This window comes from Daktulosphaira vitifoliae, unplaced genomic scaffold (assembly GCF_025091365.1).
Source record: "Daktulosphaira vitifoliae isolate Bord-2020 unplaced genomic scaffold, ASM2509136v1 Scaffold_1, whole genome shotgun sequence".
NCBI lineage: Eukaryota > Metazoa > Arthropoda > Insecta > Hemiptera > Phylloxeridae > Daktulosphaira > Daktulosphaira vitifoliae.
The window spans coordinates 18,272,274-18,291,348 of record NW_026099572.1 but is presented as its reverse complement, the minus strand read 5'-3'; the positions used below and the strand labels follow the sequence as shown (position 1 = coordinate 18,291,348).

The 19,075-nt window shown below is 24.2% G+C and overlaps 4 protein-coding genes across 5 annotated transcripts; 2 read left to right on the top strand and 2 right to left on the bottom strand.

Annotated features, from left to right (window-relative positions):
• Positions 1-231: 231 nt before the first annotated feature.
• On the bottom strand, positions 232-4,921 carry LOC126895038 (RNA polymerase II subunit A C-terminal domain phosphatase). The gene is made up of 7 exons (XM_050666493.1): positions 4,524-4,921; positions 3,925-4,084; positions 3,727-3,852; positions 3,420-3,664; positions 1,944-2,149; positions 853-1,749; positions 232-768 (listed from the first exon to the last, which is right to left on the bottom strand). The coding sequence occupies exons 1-7, from the start codon at positions 4,736-4,738 to the stop codon at positions 545-547; spliced, it is 2,073 nt and encodes a 690-aa protein (XP_050522450.1). The 5' UTR covers positions 4,739-4,921; the 3' UTR covers positions 232-544.
• A 216-nt stretch (positions 4,922-5,137) lies between these two features.
• On the top strand, positions 5,138-8,649 carry LOC126895044 (uncharacterized). Of its 2 annotated transcripts, XM_050666504.1 has the most exons (8): positions 5,141-5,348; positions 5,959-6,006; positions 6,084-6,149; positions 6,204-6,275; positions 6,358-6,566; positions 6,928-7,292; positions 7,938-8,112; positions 8,386-8,646. In XM_050666504.1, the coding sequence occupies exons 1-8, from the start codon at positions 5,312-5,314 to the stop codon at positions 8,461-8,463; spliced, it is 1,050 nt and encodes a 349-aa protein (XP_050522461.1). In that variant the 5' UTR covers positions 5,141-5,311; the 3' UTR covers positions 8,464-8,646. The 2 variants fall into 2 exon arrangements, with proteins under 2 accessions (XP_050522462.1, XP_050522461.1); XM_050666505.1 differs by lacking the exon at positions 6,084-6,149 and having other exon boundaries at positions 5,138-5,348; positions 8,386-8,649.
• Positions 8,650-10,014: 1,365 nt separating this feature from the next.
• On the bottom strand, positions 10,015-11,384 carry LOC126895049 (ras-related protein Rab-2A). The gene is made up of 5 exons (XM_050666509.1): positions 10,954-11,384; positions 10,822-10,893; positions 10,516-10,759; positions 10,278-10,458; positions 10,015-10,215 (listed from the first exon to the last, which is right to left on the bottom strand). The coding sequence occupies exons 1-5, from the start codon at positions 10,997-10,999 to the stop codon at positions 10,123-10,125; spliced, it is 636 nt and encodes a 211-aa protein (XP_050522466.1). The 5' UTR covers positions 11,000-11,384; the 3' UTR covers positions 10,015-10,122.
• A 2,361-nt stretch (positions 11,385-13,745) lies between these two features.
• On the top strand, positions 13,746-18,592 carry LOC126895037 (regulator of nonsense transcripts 2). Its single transcript, XM_050666492.1, has 4 exons — positions 13,746-13,948; positions 14,252-17,646; positions 18,187-18,259; positions 18,328-18,592. The coding sequence occupies exons 2-3, from the start codon at positions 14,267-14,269 to the stop codon at positions 18,200-18,202; spliced, it is 3,396 nt and encodes a 1,131-aa protein (XP_050522449.1). The 5' UTR covers positions 13,746-13,948; positions 14,252-14,266; the 3' UTR covers positions 18,203-18,259; positions 18,328-18,592.
• The last annotated feature ends 483 nt before the right edge of the window (positions 18,593-19,075 follow it).

The following is a 19,075-nucleotide window of genomic DNA, read 5'->3' as shown; positions in this document are numbered from 1 at the left end:
AAAAAAAAAAAAAAAAAAAAAAAAAAACACATCATAGTAAAATTAATACCTTCTCCGCTTCGCATCGAAGCTAAAATATAAACATGAAAGATTCAAAATTTATCATTTTTTTTATTTTAAAAACTAAAGCTTACTATCTTTGTATAAACATAAAAATAAAATAAAATAGTTCCTTCTAATTTCTCTTTGTTTGACAAAAAATTTACATTTTTTTTATGGAAGAATACAATATAATTAGTGTTACTAATATCATTTTCATAATGGTTTGAAAATTTAAAATATTACTTTAACACTACATAATAAAATTACTATAACAATCAATTTACATTAAACAAATTCACATTATTTAAAAACTAATAGAAACTACAACATCTAAATTTATTAAATTATAATGACACAAGAAAAAGTTTAATAATTTATAATTACATTCATATTATTTTATTATAACTTATAAACCTTTTTAAATATTTTCTTTGACTTTATACATATTTAAAACAACTTAAACTTTTTTTAAATATACATTAATATAATTAAAATATTTAATCTATGAGTTTTCTAAAAATTCCTTTTCTAACGCTGCACCAAGCATATTCCATTCTGAGTCATTCATTTCATCAGGAGGATCCATACTGTTTTCACTGTTATTTCCCCATTCTAAATTCATATCATCTAAGTTTTTACCACGACGAAATTTTTCATTAATAGTTTCGCCATCATCCTCTTCGTTATCTGTTGAGCTACGCCGTCTTTTATGCCCTCTACTGTAACCTGAAACAAAACAAATGAGAATGTTAAAGAAAAACTTTTAAAAAATAATTCTTAATTACTAATATTAGGTTCGAAATAAGATACCTTCCAAGGACTCTTCTGAACTTGACACACCACCACTATCTTTTATTTCTTGTTCTTCATTATCATTGTCATCATTACTATTTTCCTCGTTATCACCACTTTCATCATCATCAGTCATTTCTTCAACTTCACCAGCCATTCTTTTAATATCTTCATCAGAAAATGATAAAAGTGGATTAAGTGTATCAGCAAATTTATCTTGTTCTTCAATACTAGATTGATCATTAATAGTAGATCTTACATAGTTAGGTGAATGCTCTGGACTACTACAATGTGCAGGTGGATCACGACTTGTTAATCCACCATACCCTTCAGATCGAAGTGGAAATAATCTCTCATCAACATGCTCCCAACGTTCAGCACATAACCATAACCATTCAGGTGTCACTATTTTAATTTCAGGTCGTTTTCGAGCAGAATTCGCTTTCATTGTTCCTTGGCGAACAGCCACTAAATGAGTAGTATCTGGTTCAAGATTATCAGTTACATTAGCACCCAAGGATCTAGCCACTTTATAAGCTCTGCTTTCTGATAAAGGAACTGGAGTAGGCACTAAACCACTAAAGACCAATTTCATTCCTTCTAATATTTTGGATCTATAACTTGGAATAATGTGTTTCATATCAGGAACTTCAATATCAGAGCCTTGCCTTTTGTATCGTTCATCATATTCTTTAAAATATTCCTTATGTAAATTTTTAAGAATATCTTCTAAGTAAAGTAAATAATCATCTTCTTCTTCTACTTCCACTTGTTCATTAACATCATTTTTTTTACTTAGATCACTTTCTGTTTCAGATTCTATAGTCAAAACTTTAGATTCATCATCTGATAAAACTTCTCCTTCTTCAATTGGTCCATCATTCTTTTCTTTAACAACTTTTTTAACTGTTATACCTGTAAAAATAAAACTTTCAAGTTATACTGAATGGCTTTGATAAAGTATGAAATAAGAGACATAATAAACAAATAAGGACATGTTTCACTAATTATAATTTGATAAATTATGATTTTGATCAGAATATAAAAAGTTAAAAATTACTATAATATAAAATTTATAATAATTCATAACAATTTATGATTTATATTACCTTGAACTAAATGAGTGAAATCAATACGATTTTCAATTTTAGAATTGTGATCACAAAACTTTTGGATGTTTGGTGGAGCATTTATGTCACCAGTGTGTTGAAAAAAGTGATAAGGTTTTACATGAATTAAATTTTGAGCATATTCCCAAACATCTTCTCGATCATCAATAATACAGACCATATTATCACCACATGGAAATAATCCTCTACAAAAATTGTCATAGAAAATATTTAAAAATGATAATAAGTTATCCAAAAATATTAAATATTTTTTTAAAGATAAATATACTTTTTAAATGCATAAAAAGAATCCTATTCCCTAAAAAAAAAAAAATTAAAATATATAAAATTAAAGGCTACACGTCTTATTGTCTACTACAAAACGTCTACTTATAAAATAGTCTACCTACCAAAAAGTTTACTATTACACTTATTTTTGAATACTAACTTATAATAGAGTTGTTATTATTATTATTAATGTAACTTAATTTTTTTAATCCGATTCTGCTTATAACACAATATTTAGTAGAACAAATAAAAAAATATGTTATATAGCAAAATTTGTGAATGTTAGAATAACAAATTAAATTAAGACATACAAAAAACTTTCAAAAATTATAAAGCCACATCACATCAATATGTAGAAATTTATCAGATAAAAGGGATAACTGTATTTTCATGATGCAACTTAGAACTGACAATAGCAGAATTTGTCATCTAGTTAAGAGTACTTATACAAATAATTACGAGCAAGTTTTATAATGTTATTTTATATAATTTTATAATATTTTATAAAAAAATTTATTATTTAAAATTAAAACAAAATAAAAGTTTTGAAGTTAGGTATAAGAAGGTATACATTATCACATCAAGTTAAATTTTTCATAAATACACTCACAGGAATTATTTTTACTATTTAAATATTACTTAAATACTTTAACTTTTTACATTTTATATTTTAATAAATTTTACATAAACTTTCTTGATTTTGTTAAATATTAGATGTAAGTAGATAAAAATCATTATAGACCTCAATGGTATAGACTAAGAAAAGTAAGCCTAATGTCATTAGACCAAAAAAATGGATGATTTGTTTGTAAACATAAGTAGTACACAATCAGACCACAAACCAATTAAATGACATAAAAAGTCTCTTTCAGAGTAACATAAGGTTACATCAAAATTTGATTTACTATAACTTTGGCTACTTTTCCTAACTTAAAAAGTTTATTTGTTGAAAGATATATATTTTTTAAAAGGTTAATTTTAATGAAATGTGCTTACTATAAATCATTTTAAATGTCCTAGCAAACAAATTTTCAATGATTTGTTTAATTTTGCAAACAATTTAATTTGTTATAAAAAAATAATTTTTGGAATATTATATTAGACTTAGATTTGTATACATACACATAATATATGCTTACATAAATTAATTAATAAGTATCATCAATAAGTATGATGAACTTAACATACTTTAAATTTCCAGTTTTGCTATTTGGATTAAAACATTCATCTCTTGATAAAACTCGATGGGAGAACAATTTGCCTTCAGGATCTAATATATGTGTAATTGTATGGGCATAATTACGAGCACCAAATGTACATATATGAAGTTCATACAACTGACTTATAGAAGATAAAAATTTATATGTGCCTGGTCTTAATCTTGTATGGTACCAAGGTGAATTAGGTCCATAAAGTTGAAAATGATGAATATCCTAAAAATATTGATTCAATTTAATTATTTAAAAAAAAAAAAGGAATATATGTACTACTATACTTTGATATTGTTGGGAATGTTATCATTAGTAGTATGAATTAATGTTTGGTCTAAATCAACAAGAAGCACAAGTTTTCTGTCAGATAAAAGGCGTTTTTCATCAGCTTTTCCCAACAACAATGCAGTCTATTTCATTATAAAAATCATAGAATTTTATAGAAAATTAAGAAAATGAAAAAAAAAATGAATTTAACTCACTTGCTCACTGACTTTTAAGTCAGGTACACTATGTATCATAGATACCGATGCAGTTGGTTTAGCAGCATCATCTGTTCTTAGGTCAGCTCCACAATCAGCACATAAATCACTAACAACTGTACTATGGTTGCATCCCAGTTCTAATTTTAAGATGGGTTCACTAAAACAATGCAATTTAAATATAAAGAATATATAAATATAAATTTATAAGAATAAAATAGTACATATCTTGTATATTAGCACAGCAATGTCAAAGCTAAAAATAAGTGAAGTGAATAGATAAAAAAGAAATAATTGTTTGTGACATTTTAGAAATAAACATAAAAAAAAAGATCTTTATCAAAATTATCAGTTTTTAACTTCAAAATTTTAATTTCATTAACCCAGTTACTAAATTGTACAATAAAACTGACTATATAATTGATAATGGATGCACCAGTATAACAAAAGAGAAAATTCAACATAAAACTATTAGTTAAAATTACATTATAAAATATTACTATTTTTTTATTTTATAAACTACTATGCACTTTTAATATTTATTTTATTTATAAAAAATGTACACTATAAACCTCTAATAAATATTTAACAAAACATACCCAGCAGCAACATCTTGACCTTCATGAATTAATATTTTTTTAACTACGCCGACATGGTTTGTCCGAAAACTTTTCCGATCCTTATCGCCATCTTCTTGGTATAATAGTATAACAACAGTGCTATTTACAAGAGTACCTTCTTTGACTCGCCATTTGACAATGGTGGCCTTTTTGTCAACTAAAGGTAAAGTAACTGATATACCATCTGTACCCATTTTAAATAAATTTTAAGAATTAAGTAAAATATTGAAGATACATAATTATCTTAACATTAAAAAAAATAAAGTTAATAAAAATTATTTTTAAATATATCAATATAAATAATTTATCTGCAAAAACTAGACGTAAATATTCGAAAATATTTTAATGAAAACCAAAAAATAGTATATTTAAAAAATAATAAATAAATTAAGAATTAATAGCGGTAATAATGATTAATGTAAATATATTTTTATTGTTTATTTACAATAATCCTTCTGATAATATTAGAAATTTTGATAACTAAAGCGACGCGCGCAATGATAAGAAGCAACTCTTCGCAGGATTAAAGAAACCGTTTTTTTAAAACTAGCATAACGCGACCCATCTGTGGTATCAAGTGATACCTGTATTGCTCTATGGTAAGAAACAACTTAAACCAACAATAATTCATAATGTCTGTTTATCACTTAAGTTCAAAAATTTAGATATCTTTTATAATTATTCAATTAATTTTTTTTTGAAACTGTATCTTCGATCAAGAATACAAAAATAATTTAATTAGCATCTTACATTTATAATTGTACGACATGGAAATGGCCGAGGATATTAGTGATATCGAACCTGGTACATATTTATATTTTTTATTAAGCTTTTTAAGTTTTTTATTTTATTATATTACTCAGTAAATTAAAAAAATGGCTAATTTAATAAACATCTTACTTCATTTACTTATAATATAGTTTATTATTCAAAGATTCTCTTATAATAAATTGAATTAGTTTTATTTTTAATTTAGTTATTAGAAATACAAATAATCTAATTGTTAATTCGAAATTTCTATCATCTTTTTTTATATTTTCAATCAATAATAATTATCATAAGGTATAATATGTATTAAAAAGTAAAATATTTATTTTGTATTAATCCTTGGCCGTTTTAAGGAGGTATGTGTTGTAATGATCTAAAATTTTAATGTAGGAGAATTCAAAAAAGTATTCAGTCAACAAACATAACTTTTGTATATTTAAATATTTTTTGATTCAGAACAGTTCTGTTTAACAATGCGCTCAAACTTAAATAAAGAAAAATTTATTAAATATAAATATATATATTTTTTAAATTATTTTACCATTAATTGTATTAATTGATTTGTTTGTATTTTTATTTAACTACCAAATGTATGTATTTGATATATTAGGTAAATTATTATTAAAGTTAATTCATTTTTGTATAGATGATTCTGTGAGTTCACAATCATTTGGAGATATATCTAGAATTTCAGGTATATTTTTATAATAACGATCATAATTATCTTATTTTATCATTATTTTCAATTTTTATATTTCATATTTTTTTTAGGTATAAATGATAACAATAGTAAAGAAAAAATTAATCAAACAATTATAAGTGATGAGTCCAATCCAGGTAAATTTATTAAATAACACATACATATTAAAACCAATTTTTTCTTATTTGTAGCATCAATTTCTGTTATTGCGGATGATTATACGTATGATCCAACTGCTTTTATTGAAATATCTGATATTCTTGGTCAGTATTATGAGAATGTTAAAATAAAACACAATAAATATTTACAATAGCTCTGTAATATTATTCAATACATTTGTTAAAGGTCTTGTTGGAAAAAGTTGGAATATACACAGAGTATCTCCTTTATGGAACTTAAATTTAAATAAAAAATACTTAGATTCATTATCAAAAAAATTTACAAATTACTTAAGAAAACATGTATCTAATAGTAAAAATAAAAAAAATTCTAACCTTCGAATATCTGCTTCTGTGGAAATTAAAGAAGCATTTCAAGAATGTATTGCATTACAAGTATTTTTTTTGATTACAATTAAATAATAAATTAAATTATATATATATACTATACTTTCAACTAATGGTATGATTAATATTTAATGAATGTAAAAGAACAAAGTCCTTACCTTTTTTTTAATTAATGCTAGTGAGGGAATCATTTTAATCTTTAGAAGCCAAAAATAATTAAAACTAAATTAAGTACACTATTATATACTCAGTGTAATACTAATGACACCCTGATTACATCAATTATATTTTACATTTATTTTTAATCTTAAAGTATAATTTTATTTACTTAGAGTACATCCATTGCTATATAATTTCTCTAAATATTTCTATTAATTGCTCTTGAATAATAATTGTAATTTATTTTCAGCTTCAAGTTATTTCTTTGGAAGATGAATCATTATTATACACGGGTGTTTTGTTAAAGTCTCCTGATAATACTAATAAAAAGGAAAATAATCTTTTGGACTTACCAGTGTTATTAGTACAAGGAAGTAAGCCAATTATGATAGGAGTTCATAGTTGGCTGGCCGAATATTTTGATTGTGTTGTAAGACATTATGAATTTGCACCGTATGAGTTTCTTTGGCTTATAGCAATATCAATGGGTGATGCTGGACAATTATACAATGAAACAATTTTATATCATTATCATTATGGTTATGAATTATCTAAGGGTCAAATGGATATAAAATTTTTTGTGGAGTCTGAATTTCTTCGATCAACTTTAGCTAAGTATGTTAATATAAGTAAAAACTGAATATTATTAGCCAAACATTAAAGCTGTAAAAAGAGTCAATTTATTGTCAAAACAATAAATTTTTCATTTAACTCCCTCCTATTAGCCATAATTAGATCTATAAATTATTTTGATAAAAAAAACCTTTAAATAAAAAAATTTTCAGGCCACACTGCTAATATTTACAATTATATTAAATCTATATGCAATTCCATCCAAAAAATCAGAGTTCTTATAATGGAGCTTAATAATAATTATTTATAAAGTACCTAAACTTGCAGCTTATATTTGAATTTTTGTTAATTACAATATTAATTGTTATTATATTCTGGTATTATTATCTTGAATGCTGTTGCTTTCAATAAAAATGAAAACTATTTTCTTCAGTAAATAAATAATTTACTTAATTATGCATCTAAAAATCTTTTATAATTATTTTGGTCATGTGAACCAAAATGTTATGAATAATAATTGATTTTGATCTTAATTATAATAATAAATAATAGTAACAAAAATATTTAAATTTAAAAAAACAAAATTATAATATTATAATTTTGTTTTTAAAACCAGTTTTTACCTGTTAAAACCAGAATAGGTTGAGTTTTTTGAACCCTGATTTATTTTGTTCAATACATTAACAGGCTTAATCTTAATCGTACTACAAGTGAAGCTACTTCATTCCATTATTCAGACTTAATAAAAGTGCAATCAGAAATTGAAGATTATTTTAAATTTTCTAGTGGAATAAATGCATCTAAATTAAGATTAAAAGCTTTTGAGGCACCAAAAGTTGCAACTATTAATATGTCAGGAAAAGTAAGACTTAACATAATTATAAAAGTATTATCTTTTTATTAAAATAGCATATTATGCTATTCAAATTCCACATTTAATTTCACCTTCTTGTCTGATTGTGTAATAATAAATGTTACTGAATACATTTATTATTGTGTAATTCTTACCACACATGGTAAGAAGAGTATAAAAATATTAATGAAGTTGATTACAAGGCTCCACAATTTTTGTGGTACAATTTATAAGTTTCTCAATTTTCATTTTAATTAATTGTTTTATGTATTTGATTTATAGATACATATAAGATCTTCAACCTTAATGGATTTAATATTAAAGTATTTATTAGAACTAGAAAACCGTAAATATGTTTAAATGACACAGATAAAATTCAATTTTTTTTGTATTTCATAAATTATTAATTATAAGTTGACCTATATTTTATTATTTGTTTAATATTTTATTTATGAAATTATTTTCTTAAGAATTCATGATGAGTTTTTATTTATATAAAAACGTTATTTTATTTTTAGCTATTTTTTACCTATCAATAGTTATAAAACAATTTTTATAAAAAAATATTCTTAATAAATGGTAAAATAAAGTTGTTAATTAATTGATATTTTGTTGCAATTATAGCATTGATGAAATACCATGAGATTGTTTTTTTAATATGTAGTGATATTAAGACATATTTGTCTAGCATAGAGAGATAAGTTAATAGTTTTATAGGGGTGTTTATGTTTAAACTTAAATCACTGACCTTAATTTATTATGATTTTATTTAATTAAACCCATTTATATATAAAGAAAACATTTTTGAGAGAAATATTTTTACTTGAATATTATCCTTTCTGTTATAAAATATACGCAATGATTTTTTATTTTGGATTAAAGGTCATTCTACATTTTTTAAAATTGTTGACTTTGTTGGTTTCTTCTTGTAACAAGTTCTATAAACAGTTTTTTAGGAAAATTACTTATTTAATTTTTCTTATTTTAAGTTTTTGTGTTTTGAAATCAAAATATTAAAAATATTTGATTGTCCTTGACAAGGTGTTAAGAGTGCTTATTTGAGTAATTTCACCTTCAATACTCCACACAATCTTATAGATAGTAGACTTTACAATTATACATACTAAAAAATAGATTTTAGAATTAGAATACTAAACCTACCAATACCTTAAAAATATATTATGTGTTTAAATTCTACAATAATAAGTCATTCAAAGAGTATATTGAAAAGAAAATAATGTTATTGTCACAACTAAAATATTTTCAAAATTGTGTTAAAAAGTATATAGTAATACATAAATAAATTTTAGATATGATTAATTAATATCAAGATCTTTGATATATTTATCAATATAAAACAAAAAAATAAATATTTACAAATTTAAAATATGTATGAAATTATAATTCTATTTTTATTTTTAATAATTTGAATATAATATAATACATATACTGTAACTCAATAGTGAATAAAAATTAAAAGGTTATAATATTTTAAAATTAGACATCATAATTTTTAAAAAAAGTAGAGTGATTAAAATTGGGATATTGTTCTGAAAATAGCTATTTAGTTATTAAAAATTTGAATACTGATATAAATAATGAAAATAAGTAACAAAAAATGCACTTTACAATGTATAACTAGTATTAAAAATTATTTAATAAATAATTCTGAGTTAGGAATTTTTTAATATCTTTACATTTAAGACATAAATTATATTACACATTGTTGAAGAAGTCTTCAAAAGGTTTTCAAGGGCTTAATGTATGTGGTTATTAACACACCAACACAAGCATTAAATAATTACAAATAAATAAATTATGTAATAATATTCATTTAAAACACTAGTTTAATTGATATTTATATAAATATGTTAAAAGCATGCTTAACCTATTTAATTTAAAACAATTCACTCAAATCAAAAAACAAATATATAATTGAATAGCCTTTTATAGAAATTACACTTTATGTAGTTGTATTAAATAAAAAGGCTGGAATATACTAAATAATTTGAAAACTGATTAACAACAGCCATTACCATTAGATCTATTGTTACTACCAGGTACACTGCTATTGCCAGTTGAATGTTGAGGTCCAATTTTTATTCCATTTGCCTAAACGAGAATTTATTTAATTTAAAAATGAATATAATAAACATAAATAACATTAAAATTACCTCATTATTAATGTCAAATACACCTTCCTGAATTTTTTCATATATTTCTTTGGCAGTATTTATAAATGCTTCTTCTACATTATCAGAGGTTTTTGCTGAAGTTTCCATAAAAACTAACCCATGTTCCCGAGCAAATGCTTCACCTTCTTCTTTTTTAACTTCTCTTTTAGCTTCCAAATCACTGTAGATTAATTAAATTGTATAAATATTTTTTTAAAATACCATAAAAAATAATTACCTCTTATTTCCAATAAGCATAATAACCATGTTAGAGTTAGAATGTTGTCGAGCATCTTCTAACCATGTTGTTAGATGGTTAAATGTATCTCGTCGTGTAATGTCATACACTAATAATGCGCCAGCAGCACCTCGATAGTAGGATCTGGTTATTGAGCGAAAAGCTTCTTGGCCAGCTGTATCCCATATTTGCAATTTTATCGGTTTAGTATCAATTGTAATTAAGCGTGCTCCAAATTCAACACCTACATCAATTTAATAATTACAAAATGTTTAAAGGATAAAAAAAAAAGAATGATAAGGCTACCAATTGTTAAATCATGAACAGGTTGAAATCTTTTGTCAGTAAACTGCAGTAGGAGGCATGATTTTCCAACGCCTATAACATATGTCAATTAATTTTATTTTCCAAGTAGAAATCAATTTTTAAACAACTCACCTGTGTCTCCAATAATAATATATTTAAATAGATACGCGTATGACATTTTAATTAAAGACCTTGAATTCTAACAAACGTAGGATAAAACTTGTAAATATGTGTACTGTAACGAGCACTCGCACCGGAATAAAAATTTTAACAAAAAGAATTTTACGATAAAAAGTATAAATATTGATTTGTTATGCACGCACAAACAATATTTGGTTTTCTCAAATTAAAAAAAGACAAAATACTGAAAACGCAATAAATATATTGATTAATTTACTTATTGTATATTTGATGGCATAATCCAGAAATACAAGAATTAATTATCGTGTCTTTTCAGTCTTTATAACTGCGTCTTTATCATAATCAAACAATAGAACATTGATAGTGGTATTGAATAAATGTAATCCTCGCTGTGACTTAATGGAGGGGATACTAACAACACACAATGAACTTTTATGGAGTCAACGTCAGCACTGTTGTTTTAAAGGCAACTATTTAACAAAATCGTAGAGACCTTCATACAAGTCATTGATGTATTTTACAACATATTGACACTTTAATTACGTGTTACTCTAAATTGCATATAGACAGATTCACGATTAACAATAAAAACAATGAACAATAAATATGAAAATGGCTACCGTATACTATTTTTGTGTTAAAATGTTCGATTTTATATTTTATATTTTTAACTTAATATTTCTATAGCTTGTCGAAAAATGTATAGATCAATATAATTTTTTTATGAGAAATAATATTTATATATTTCTTTCATTCGATATACTTTTTTTTAAATCGAACGATTTCCCTTAATACAGGTGGGGTTCAAAATATAAAAATGCATGTAGAAAGTAGAACTTTTTCAATTTATTTTTAATTAAAATATATTTATTGAATATTCATATGTAACCTAATAATCAAACATAAATATTAATTAGAAGGATTTTGTCATTAATTAGGCCATATGAGAAACTCTAATTGCAGATTTGAAACCGGGGCAAAAATGGGTTTACGAAAGTATATTTTGGTCTCTCGTGAAAATTTCTTGTAGACCAGTAAATTTATTTATAAATAACAAACAATTTTTTTTTAGTATTGCATCAAGATCTTCAACTTTTATTTATGTTTGCAATAAAAGTAATAACTACTTTATACTTTTTTCTTAGTAAAAATTACAATACTAAAATATTAAATATCGATTTCATATTATACTTAATTGCTATCATAAATATTTATACATATATTACACTTATAAATCATAAAACTTGTAATCAGGATATAAATAAGGAAATAGGAGATCATGTTGCTATTGGAATAATCTACCAATTTTTTAAAATTAAACACTATTTACAGATTTTCATCGAAGCGTTTTTTATGATAGTGATTTTAATCACTGTCTGATATTATCCATACTGAACCCAATTATGCCACGTCCCCACTGTGCTGGGTTTCTTTTTTCAAATTTTATCTAAACTTAACTAACATTGAATAAAATGAAGAGTCCCAGAGAATTTATAAGCAATTATTAAGTGTTGATTACTTTTTTAGTTTAAGGCCGTTACCAATAATTGCTATCGGCTATATAAGAAAATTATTTTTATATTATGTTACCATTCCAAATTTAGATTCAACAAGTTGTTAACTCATTATTTAATTTTTCTTACCATAACATGAATCACTATGTAGTTACTTGTATTGATAGTAAAAAATCGCTATAAAAATGTGGATTCTATTATTATTAACTTTATTAACTTGGGTTATATTGAGTCGATAAAAGGCTCCTAGTGAACGTACAGTTTGTGATACTATTACTAAATATAGAGAGATCAACGAAAGTATGTGTAGTGAAACTAAAAGTCATATTTACAAATAAACGCTATTTTTAATTAAAAAAAAGTTGTTCCTGATACACTTGTTTAAGTTGATAAATTTCTATGTAAAATACAAGCACAATCAAATTTAAGGGATCCTCACATATTACAGAGGTGTAATTTTACTTGTATTAGGATAACCAAATTTTTAAACGGACAAATTTCATAATCAAAAATTTTAATTAATTACCCTTTTTTTGCAAATAACTATTATATTTTGGAATCAATTATTTATTTTTTTGAGCCACTGAAAAATCACGAAGTGCAACTGCTTACCGTGCCACTTACAAATGATGCTCGTTGGATTTGGTTGTTTTTCATGTTGGATATGTTATTATGTCAATTAAAATATAAACAATTTTTTCTTATTATTTTAAAAATTAAAAATTTTAATTTTTAACACAATTTAAAATAACAAATATACAAATTTATAGATTTATAGATTTATTTTGTTTTTTAAATAGTTCATTTGTATTATTATTTAAACAGTCAATAAATAAAAAAATAATAAATTGATAAAATATAAATCTCTAAAAATTTGTAAATTGCAGACAATATTTTTTTACTAAAACTTTACTTAATGGTTTACACATAATATTGGTGTAGAAAAATATACAAAATCATGGTTTAAGAGTTCTATTAAAATCATTGCTATAATTTTTTCATAAAACTATTTTACGTCTTCTACATTCGTACACCAACATTAATTGAATTAAAATGTATGATAAATGATCAGTTAAAGCTTCAATTTTTGAGAAACAAAAGTATTACAGTATATAGAATTTGTTATAAAACGATGAACTTTTAATATTATGATATGTTCCCTTTGGCTTATCATTCATGTTTTTATCATTTATAAAAGTAACTTATAATAACCTACAAAATAAAATGCGCTAAAAAATTCATGAAGTTGTTTTGATAGAAGTTGTGATTACATACGTGTGTTATGAAAAATTATTTACTAAGTTATCCCACTATTGATAGTCCATATGAACTATTATTTTGCTTCTTACATTATGTTATTCGAAAATCATGAAAAATGAAAATTGTGAAATAAAATTCAATGTAACCTTTAATTTCTTCAATTTTAATTTTTTCTCTTGTGTATTTGCGTTAATAATTAACATTTATCCAAGGTAAAAAAAATCTACTGAAGTAAATTATTAATATAAATATTTTATTAATTTATTAAATTACCATAATTTTTTAGTTAATTATTAGTTATTTTTATAAACTTTTTATGTTTTAGCATGTTTATTTAATATATACAGCTATGATGATTTTGACTCTACATAATGTTTAGAGATAAATTAATTTTAATTAAATTTTTTTAAAACTTATAAATAAGTATATATTTAAGCTAATTTTCTAATGATTGACTAGTTGAGCTTTTATCTTACTATACTTTTTTAAATGATATTATTTCTCTACATTTTTAGAATTAACATTAAAAGATGAAAAACGATCCAACAAAGCGATCTTCTAAAACAGCTAAAACCTCTGTAGAAGTTTCTGATTCATTACAACAGATCTCAAAAATTGTTGATAATGTACGACAATCAATTGGTAATATCCCTATTTTACCTTCAAATAGTACAACAAAATCAGAATCAAGGCCTTCGTCTGTAGAAGTTTTTACTCAAGAAGACCTAGAAAAAAAACAGAAGGAAACTTTATCTAACTTTATCACTGAATGTAATGTAAAACATGAAGAAAAAAAAAAATACAGGGTAAAAAATCAAGAGTGTACATTTCCTGATGAATCTGAAATATCTAAAAGAGATTCTAGTTTAAAAAAAAATACTGCTTTTATTAGAAGATTAAAAAATTTTCCCCCTCCGCAACTTGACCAACTTCTTAAAGATATGAACTCCCTAAATTTAACCAAATATTTATCAGAGGTTGTGTCAGCTCTTACTGAAATCAAGCTTAAAATGACAGAAATTGATGCAATGATAGCTCTATGTACTGAATTAAACATTACTTATTCAGACTTTTCAAAGACATTTTTTGAACAATGGCAAAAATTATTAAACTTAAAAAAAGATGATAAAATCACAAATATGAGTAAATTTAGAGTAGATCTTAGGTTGTTTGCTGAACTAACATCTGCTGGTATCATACCTCAAAGAGAGGGTCTTGTATTGCTAGGCAATATACTTACAAATTTAATAAGTTCAGATCTTCAAGAGCATAATAATTTAAATATAATTTTAAGTTTTTGTAAGTATTGTGGAGATGATTATGCTGGTTTAGTTTCAAGAGAAATGTTGGAATTATCTGAGAAGTATGATATTGAAATACCAAGAAGTAATATGTTGACTAGTGATAAACAAAAAAATGTCAGAGTCTTATTAAAAGAATATTATATATCTCTATGTAATCATGTGAAAAGAATGCATAGTGACTTAGAGTATGCTGAAAAACAAAATGAAAAAATTCTACAAACTAAAGGTGAATTAAGACCTGAACGAAAAGCAAAAAATGAGCAAATGAATGTTACATATCAAAAATTGTACAATTCTGTAATGACATTTTCAGATATTTTAAATGAACCTCCAATTATATTAAAAGAAGAAAAGAAGAGCAGTTCAACAGAAGATTTAACTGATTCTGAGTTAGATATCATAGGGACAGCACCAGCTGAATTAACTAGCCTTTGGGAAGATGAGGAAACTCAAAAATTTTATGAAGAATTTCCCAATCTCAGCAATTATATCCCAGATAAAGGTAAAAAACCTGATGAAACTGAAGAAAATGAAAGTGAACAATGCACCAAAAAAAGCATAATAGATATCAAAGATGCTTCTGATGTAGAAATGTCTAATATTGGTACTAAAGTAATTTTTGAATCTTTTGTTGAACAGCTTCCTAAATGTGTTAACCGTGAAATGATTGATAATTTAGCAATTGAATTTTTAATTTATTTGAATACTAAAAATAATCGTAAAAAATTAGTCAAAGTAATATTTAACGTCCCAAGAACAAGAGTAGATCTATTACCTTTTTATACTCGCTTAGTAGCCATCCTTAACCCTTTAATGCCAGAAATTGCACTTGAATTAGGTTCTTTATTGAAAAGTGATTTTAGATACAATGTCAAGAAAAAGGATCAAATTAATATTGAAACCAAACTAAAAGTTGTGCGCTTTATTGGGGAGATGGTTAAATTTAACCTAATGATAAAATCAGAAGCTTTACACTGTTTTAAAATGTTGCTGAATGATTTCACTCATCATCACATTGAAATGGGTTGCGCTTTATTAGAAACTGCTGGTAGATATTTATATAGATCACCTGACAGTCATCATCGTACAAAAATTTACTTAGAACAAATGATGAGAGTAAAATCCATATCTGCTTTGAGACCTGTTTATGTTACTATGATTGAAAATGCATACTATTTTGTTAACCCTACTGAGTCACCAGCTATCATGAAAAAACAAAGGCCTATTTTACATGAGTTCATAAGGCATCTTTTGTATAATGAACTTAAAGATGCCCCAGAAAAAGAAAGTATAATTTTAAGTTTACTGAAGCAAATGGATTGGGAAAATTCAATGGAGAAAACATATTTAATTAAATGTCTGACAGAAGCCTGGAATGTTACTTACCCTATGATATCTGATTTAGCATGTTTAGTTGCTGCTTTTGTAGATTATGATGACTCGGTTGGAACTAGAGTTGTAGATGGTGTTATTGAAGACATTCGAGTTGGTTTAGAAACAAATTTAGTAAAATTTAATCAAAGACGAATTGCTATGATTAAGTATTTTGGAGAACTCTACAATTATAGATTAATTGAGAGCAATGATGTTTTTAAAGTACTGTATAGTCTTGTGTCATATGGTGTTGTATACGAGCCAGATTTTTATTCAACATTTGATCCACCTCAAAACTTATTTCGATTGAGACTTATTTGTGTTTTACTTGATACTTGTGGTGAATTTTTTAATAGAGGTCCAGGAAAACTCAAACTTGATTGTTTTATTATATACTTTCAATACTATTTTTGGTTGAAGAAAAGTAGTACTACTTGGGATACTGAAAATCCATTTCCTGTTACTATAGACTATTTAGTAACGGATACATTGAAAAAACTTAGGCCAAATATAAAATTAAAAAACTGCTTTTTAGAAGCTCAAAAATCTGTTATTCTTTTACAGGAAAGATTAGTTCAACAATATAATTTGAAGAATAATGATGATAACCAATTGTCAACTATTGATGAAGAAGCTGATGACAATCAAAAAGTGGAAGATGAAGATTCTGAAATTGACTCTTCAGAGGATGATGATAGTGATAATACTGTTTGTAGTGATAAACTTGTAGAAAGCTCTTTAGATGTAATTGTTAGACGCAAAGTTGATGACCCAGAAGATTATGACTTTTTAGAATCTTTTGATCGAATGGTTAGTGATAATATACAAGAACGAACAAAAGAAGTTGCTCGTCCACAAACAGAAATATCAATACCTTTTCATTTAAAAAAATATAGTAAAAAAACATATGAACAATTAAAGAGTCCAAATGAAGATAAATCTGTTAATTTTATTTTAATGCTTAAAAAAGGAAATAAACAAACATTCAAAAATTTGCAAGTACCTGTGGATTCAGAATTGGCATCAAATTTAAAAAGTCAAGAGATGGCTGAACAAGCTGAATTAAGAAGAGTTAAACAGCTAACTTTAGATATAAACAATAGACAGGAAGAGGAAGATTATAAAGATCTCACCCAAGTTGTACAAAAACCTATTTCAGCTAATGTGAAAGATAAAAAAACTCCTAATAAGGGAACTCCTGATGCTGAAACTATTTTTGGAAAGAAAAAAAGGTATAAATTAACAACATTGTATATTTTTATACTTTTTTAATGAAAAAAATAAAATATTAAATTATTATTATTTAATAATTTTCTTTTGAAGGAAAATATTTCATCTTGTAAAACCAAATACCGCGTAATCAATATTTTTCCTAAAGATCTTTCTTTGGTATCCACAAATAACTATTTTTACCATTGAATAATTAGATAGGTCTATAAACAGAATGGGTTCTTGAAAGTATACTTCTTATTTGTGGAAATTATTGTTCAACTATATTTCTAATATTAAATAAATTTGTTATTTATTAATAATTTAATAACATCTTATCATGTTCAATATTTTTTATAATATACTCATATTTTATATTAAAAAATTTGAAAGATACATTTCTTATTCCTTTAATACACTTACAATAGTTTTTATCTAAATATACCTTTGTTCACATAAAATACAATAAATTTTAATTTAATTTACCCATCTGACTAAATTTCATGTAAAGTATTTTAACTATGAAATATTAATTTATTCTTTATTACAAAATTTTTTTGCAGTGAAAAATGGACATAGCAAAATTTCAAACTAACTGAAGAAAAGACTCATTAAAATTTGTGATATTAATTTAAGGTATTAATTAAATATTTCATAATTTTTGCATCATAGTCTATTTATTTAACTTTTACATATTTTTTCAGCTGAATATATTTGAAATGTAACCACACAAGTTATTTTAAATTGAACCTTTTTTGTTTTCATAAAACAAAATATTTTTTTAAAAAGAAATGTTATCATGTTTCTGTGGCTATTGTAATATTAAATTTTAATGAAAGTTGTATATTTTATTTGTTTAACCAATCCCAATAAATCTTATTGGTTATTAAATTTTAATGATGTAAAAATTTGTATTTTCCAAGTACAAAATAATATAAAAATCTAATCTAAAATTGTTAATAGACTGATTATGTAGTATAAATACTTATGTGTTATGTTAAAAACTAAATTATTATTAAGTATTGAGTCAAAATATATGACTTATTTGAAAAACTTTAAATTGTTTTATGTTATTTTTATGAAAAAACTTTTCTTTTTGTTTAATTTGAAATTATTAACTCTAAACTGGTATTATAAAAATAATTATTTTTTTATAATTTAATGTTATGTTTGATATTGTTCACAAATACAAAATTAATGCAATGATAATCCAAAATTTTAATTTTGGAGAATTATTTATTCAAAATTTCATTTAAACTCAAAGAAACGATTAAAATCTCAGTTTTTATCTTTAAGGACATTGATATTTTTTATTATGTTCATTCTTGAATGGGGTGTAGAGGAGCTAGATTTCTTGTTATATGTACTTTTTTTTTTAGCTAAGTTAATAGTTTTGAATTTAATTTAGTTTTTACAAACCACACAACTGTCACTATCAAAATTTGATAAAAA

Bases quoted from the DNA above. Each gene is read 5' to 3' on its own strand.
- LOC126895049 (XM_050666509.1), bottom strand. From the start codon at position 10,999: ATGTCATACGCGTATCTATTTAAATATATTATTATTGGAGACACAG. The intron at 10,894-10,953 runs GTGAGTTGTTTA...CATATGTTATAG, and splicing joins TATTATTATTGGAGACACAG to GCGTTGGAAAATCATGCCTC. The intron at 10,459-10,515 runs GTAATTATTTTT...ATTAATCTACAG, and splicing joins ATGCTTATTGGAAATAAGAG to TGATTTGGAAGCTAAAAGAG.
- LOC126895038 (XM_050666493.1), bottom strand. From the start codon at position 4,738: ATGGGTACAGATGGTATATCAGTTACTTTACCTTTAGTTGACAAAAAG. The intron at 4,085-4,523 runs GTATGTTTTGTT...GCATTGTTTTAG, and splicing joins GGTCAAGATGTTGCTGCTGG to TGAACCCATCTTAAAATTAG. The intron at 3,665-3,726 runs GTATAGTAGTAC...CAATATTTTTAG, and splicing joins ACATTCCCAACAATATCAAA to GATATTCATCATTTTCAACT.
- LOC126895037 (XM_050666492.1), top strand. From the start codon at position 14,267: ATGAAAAACGATCCAACAAAGCGATCTTCTAAAACAGCTAAAACCTCT.
- LOC126895044 (XM_050666504.1), top strand. From the start codon at position 5,312: ATGGAAATGGCCGAGGATATTAGTGATATCGAACCTG. The intron at 6,567-6,927 runs GTATTTTTTTTG...ATTTATTTTCAG, and splicing joins AAGAATGTATTGCATTACAA to CTTCAAGTTATTTCTTTGGA. The intron at 7,293-7,937 runs GTATGTTAATAT...ATACATTAACAG, and splicing joins CTTCGATCAACTTTAGCTAA to GCTTAATCTTAATCGTACTA.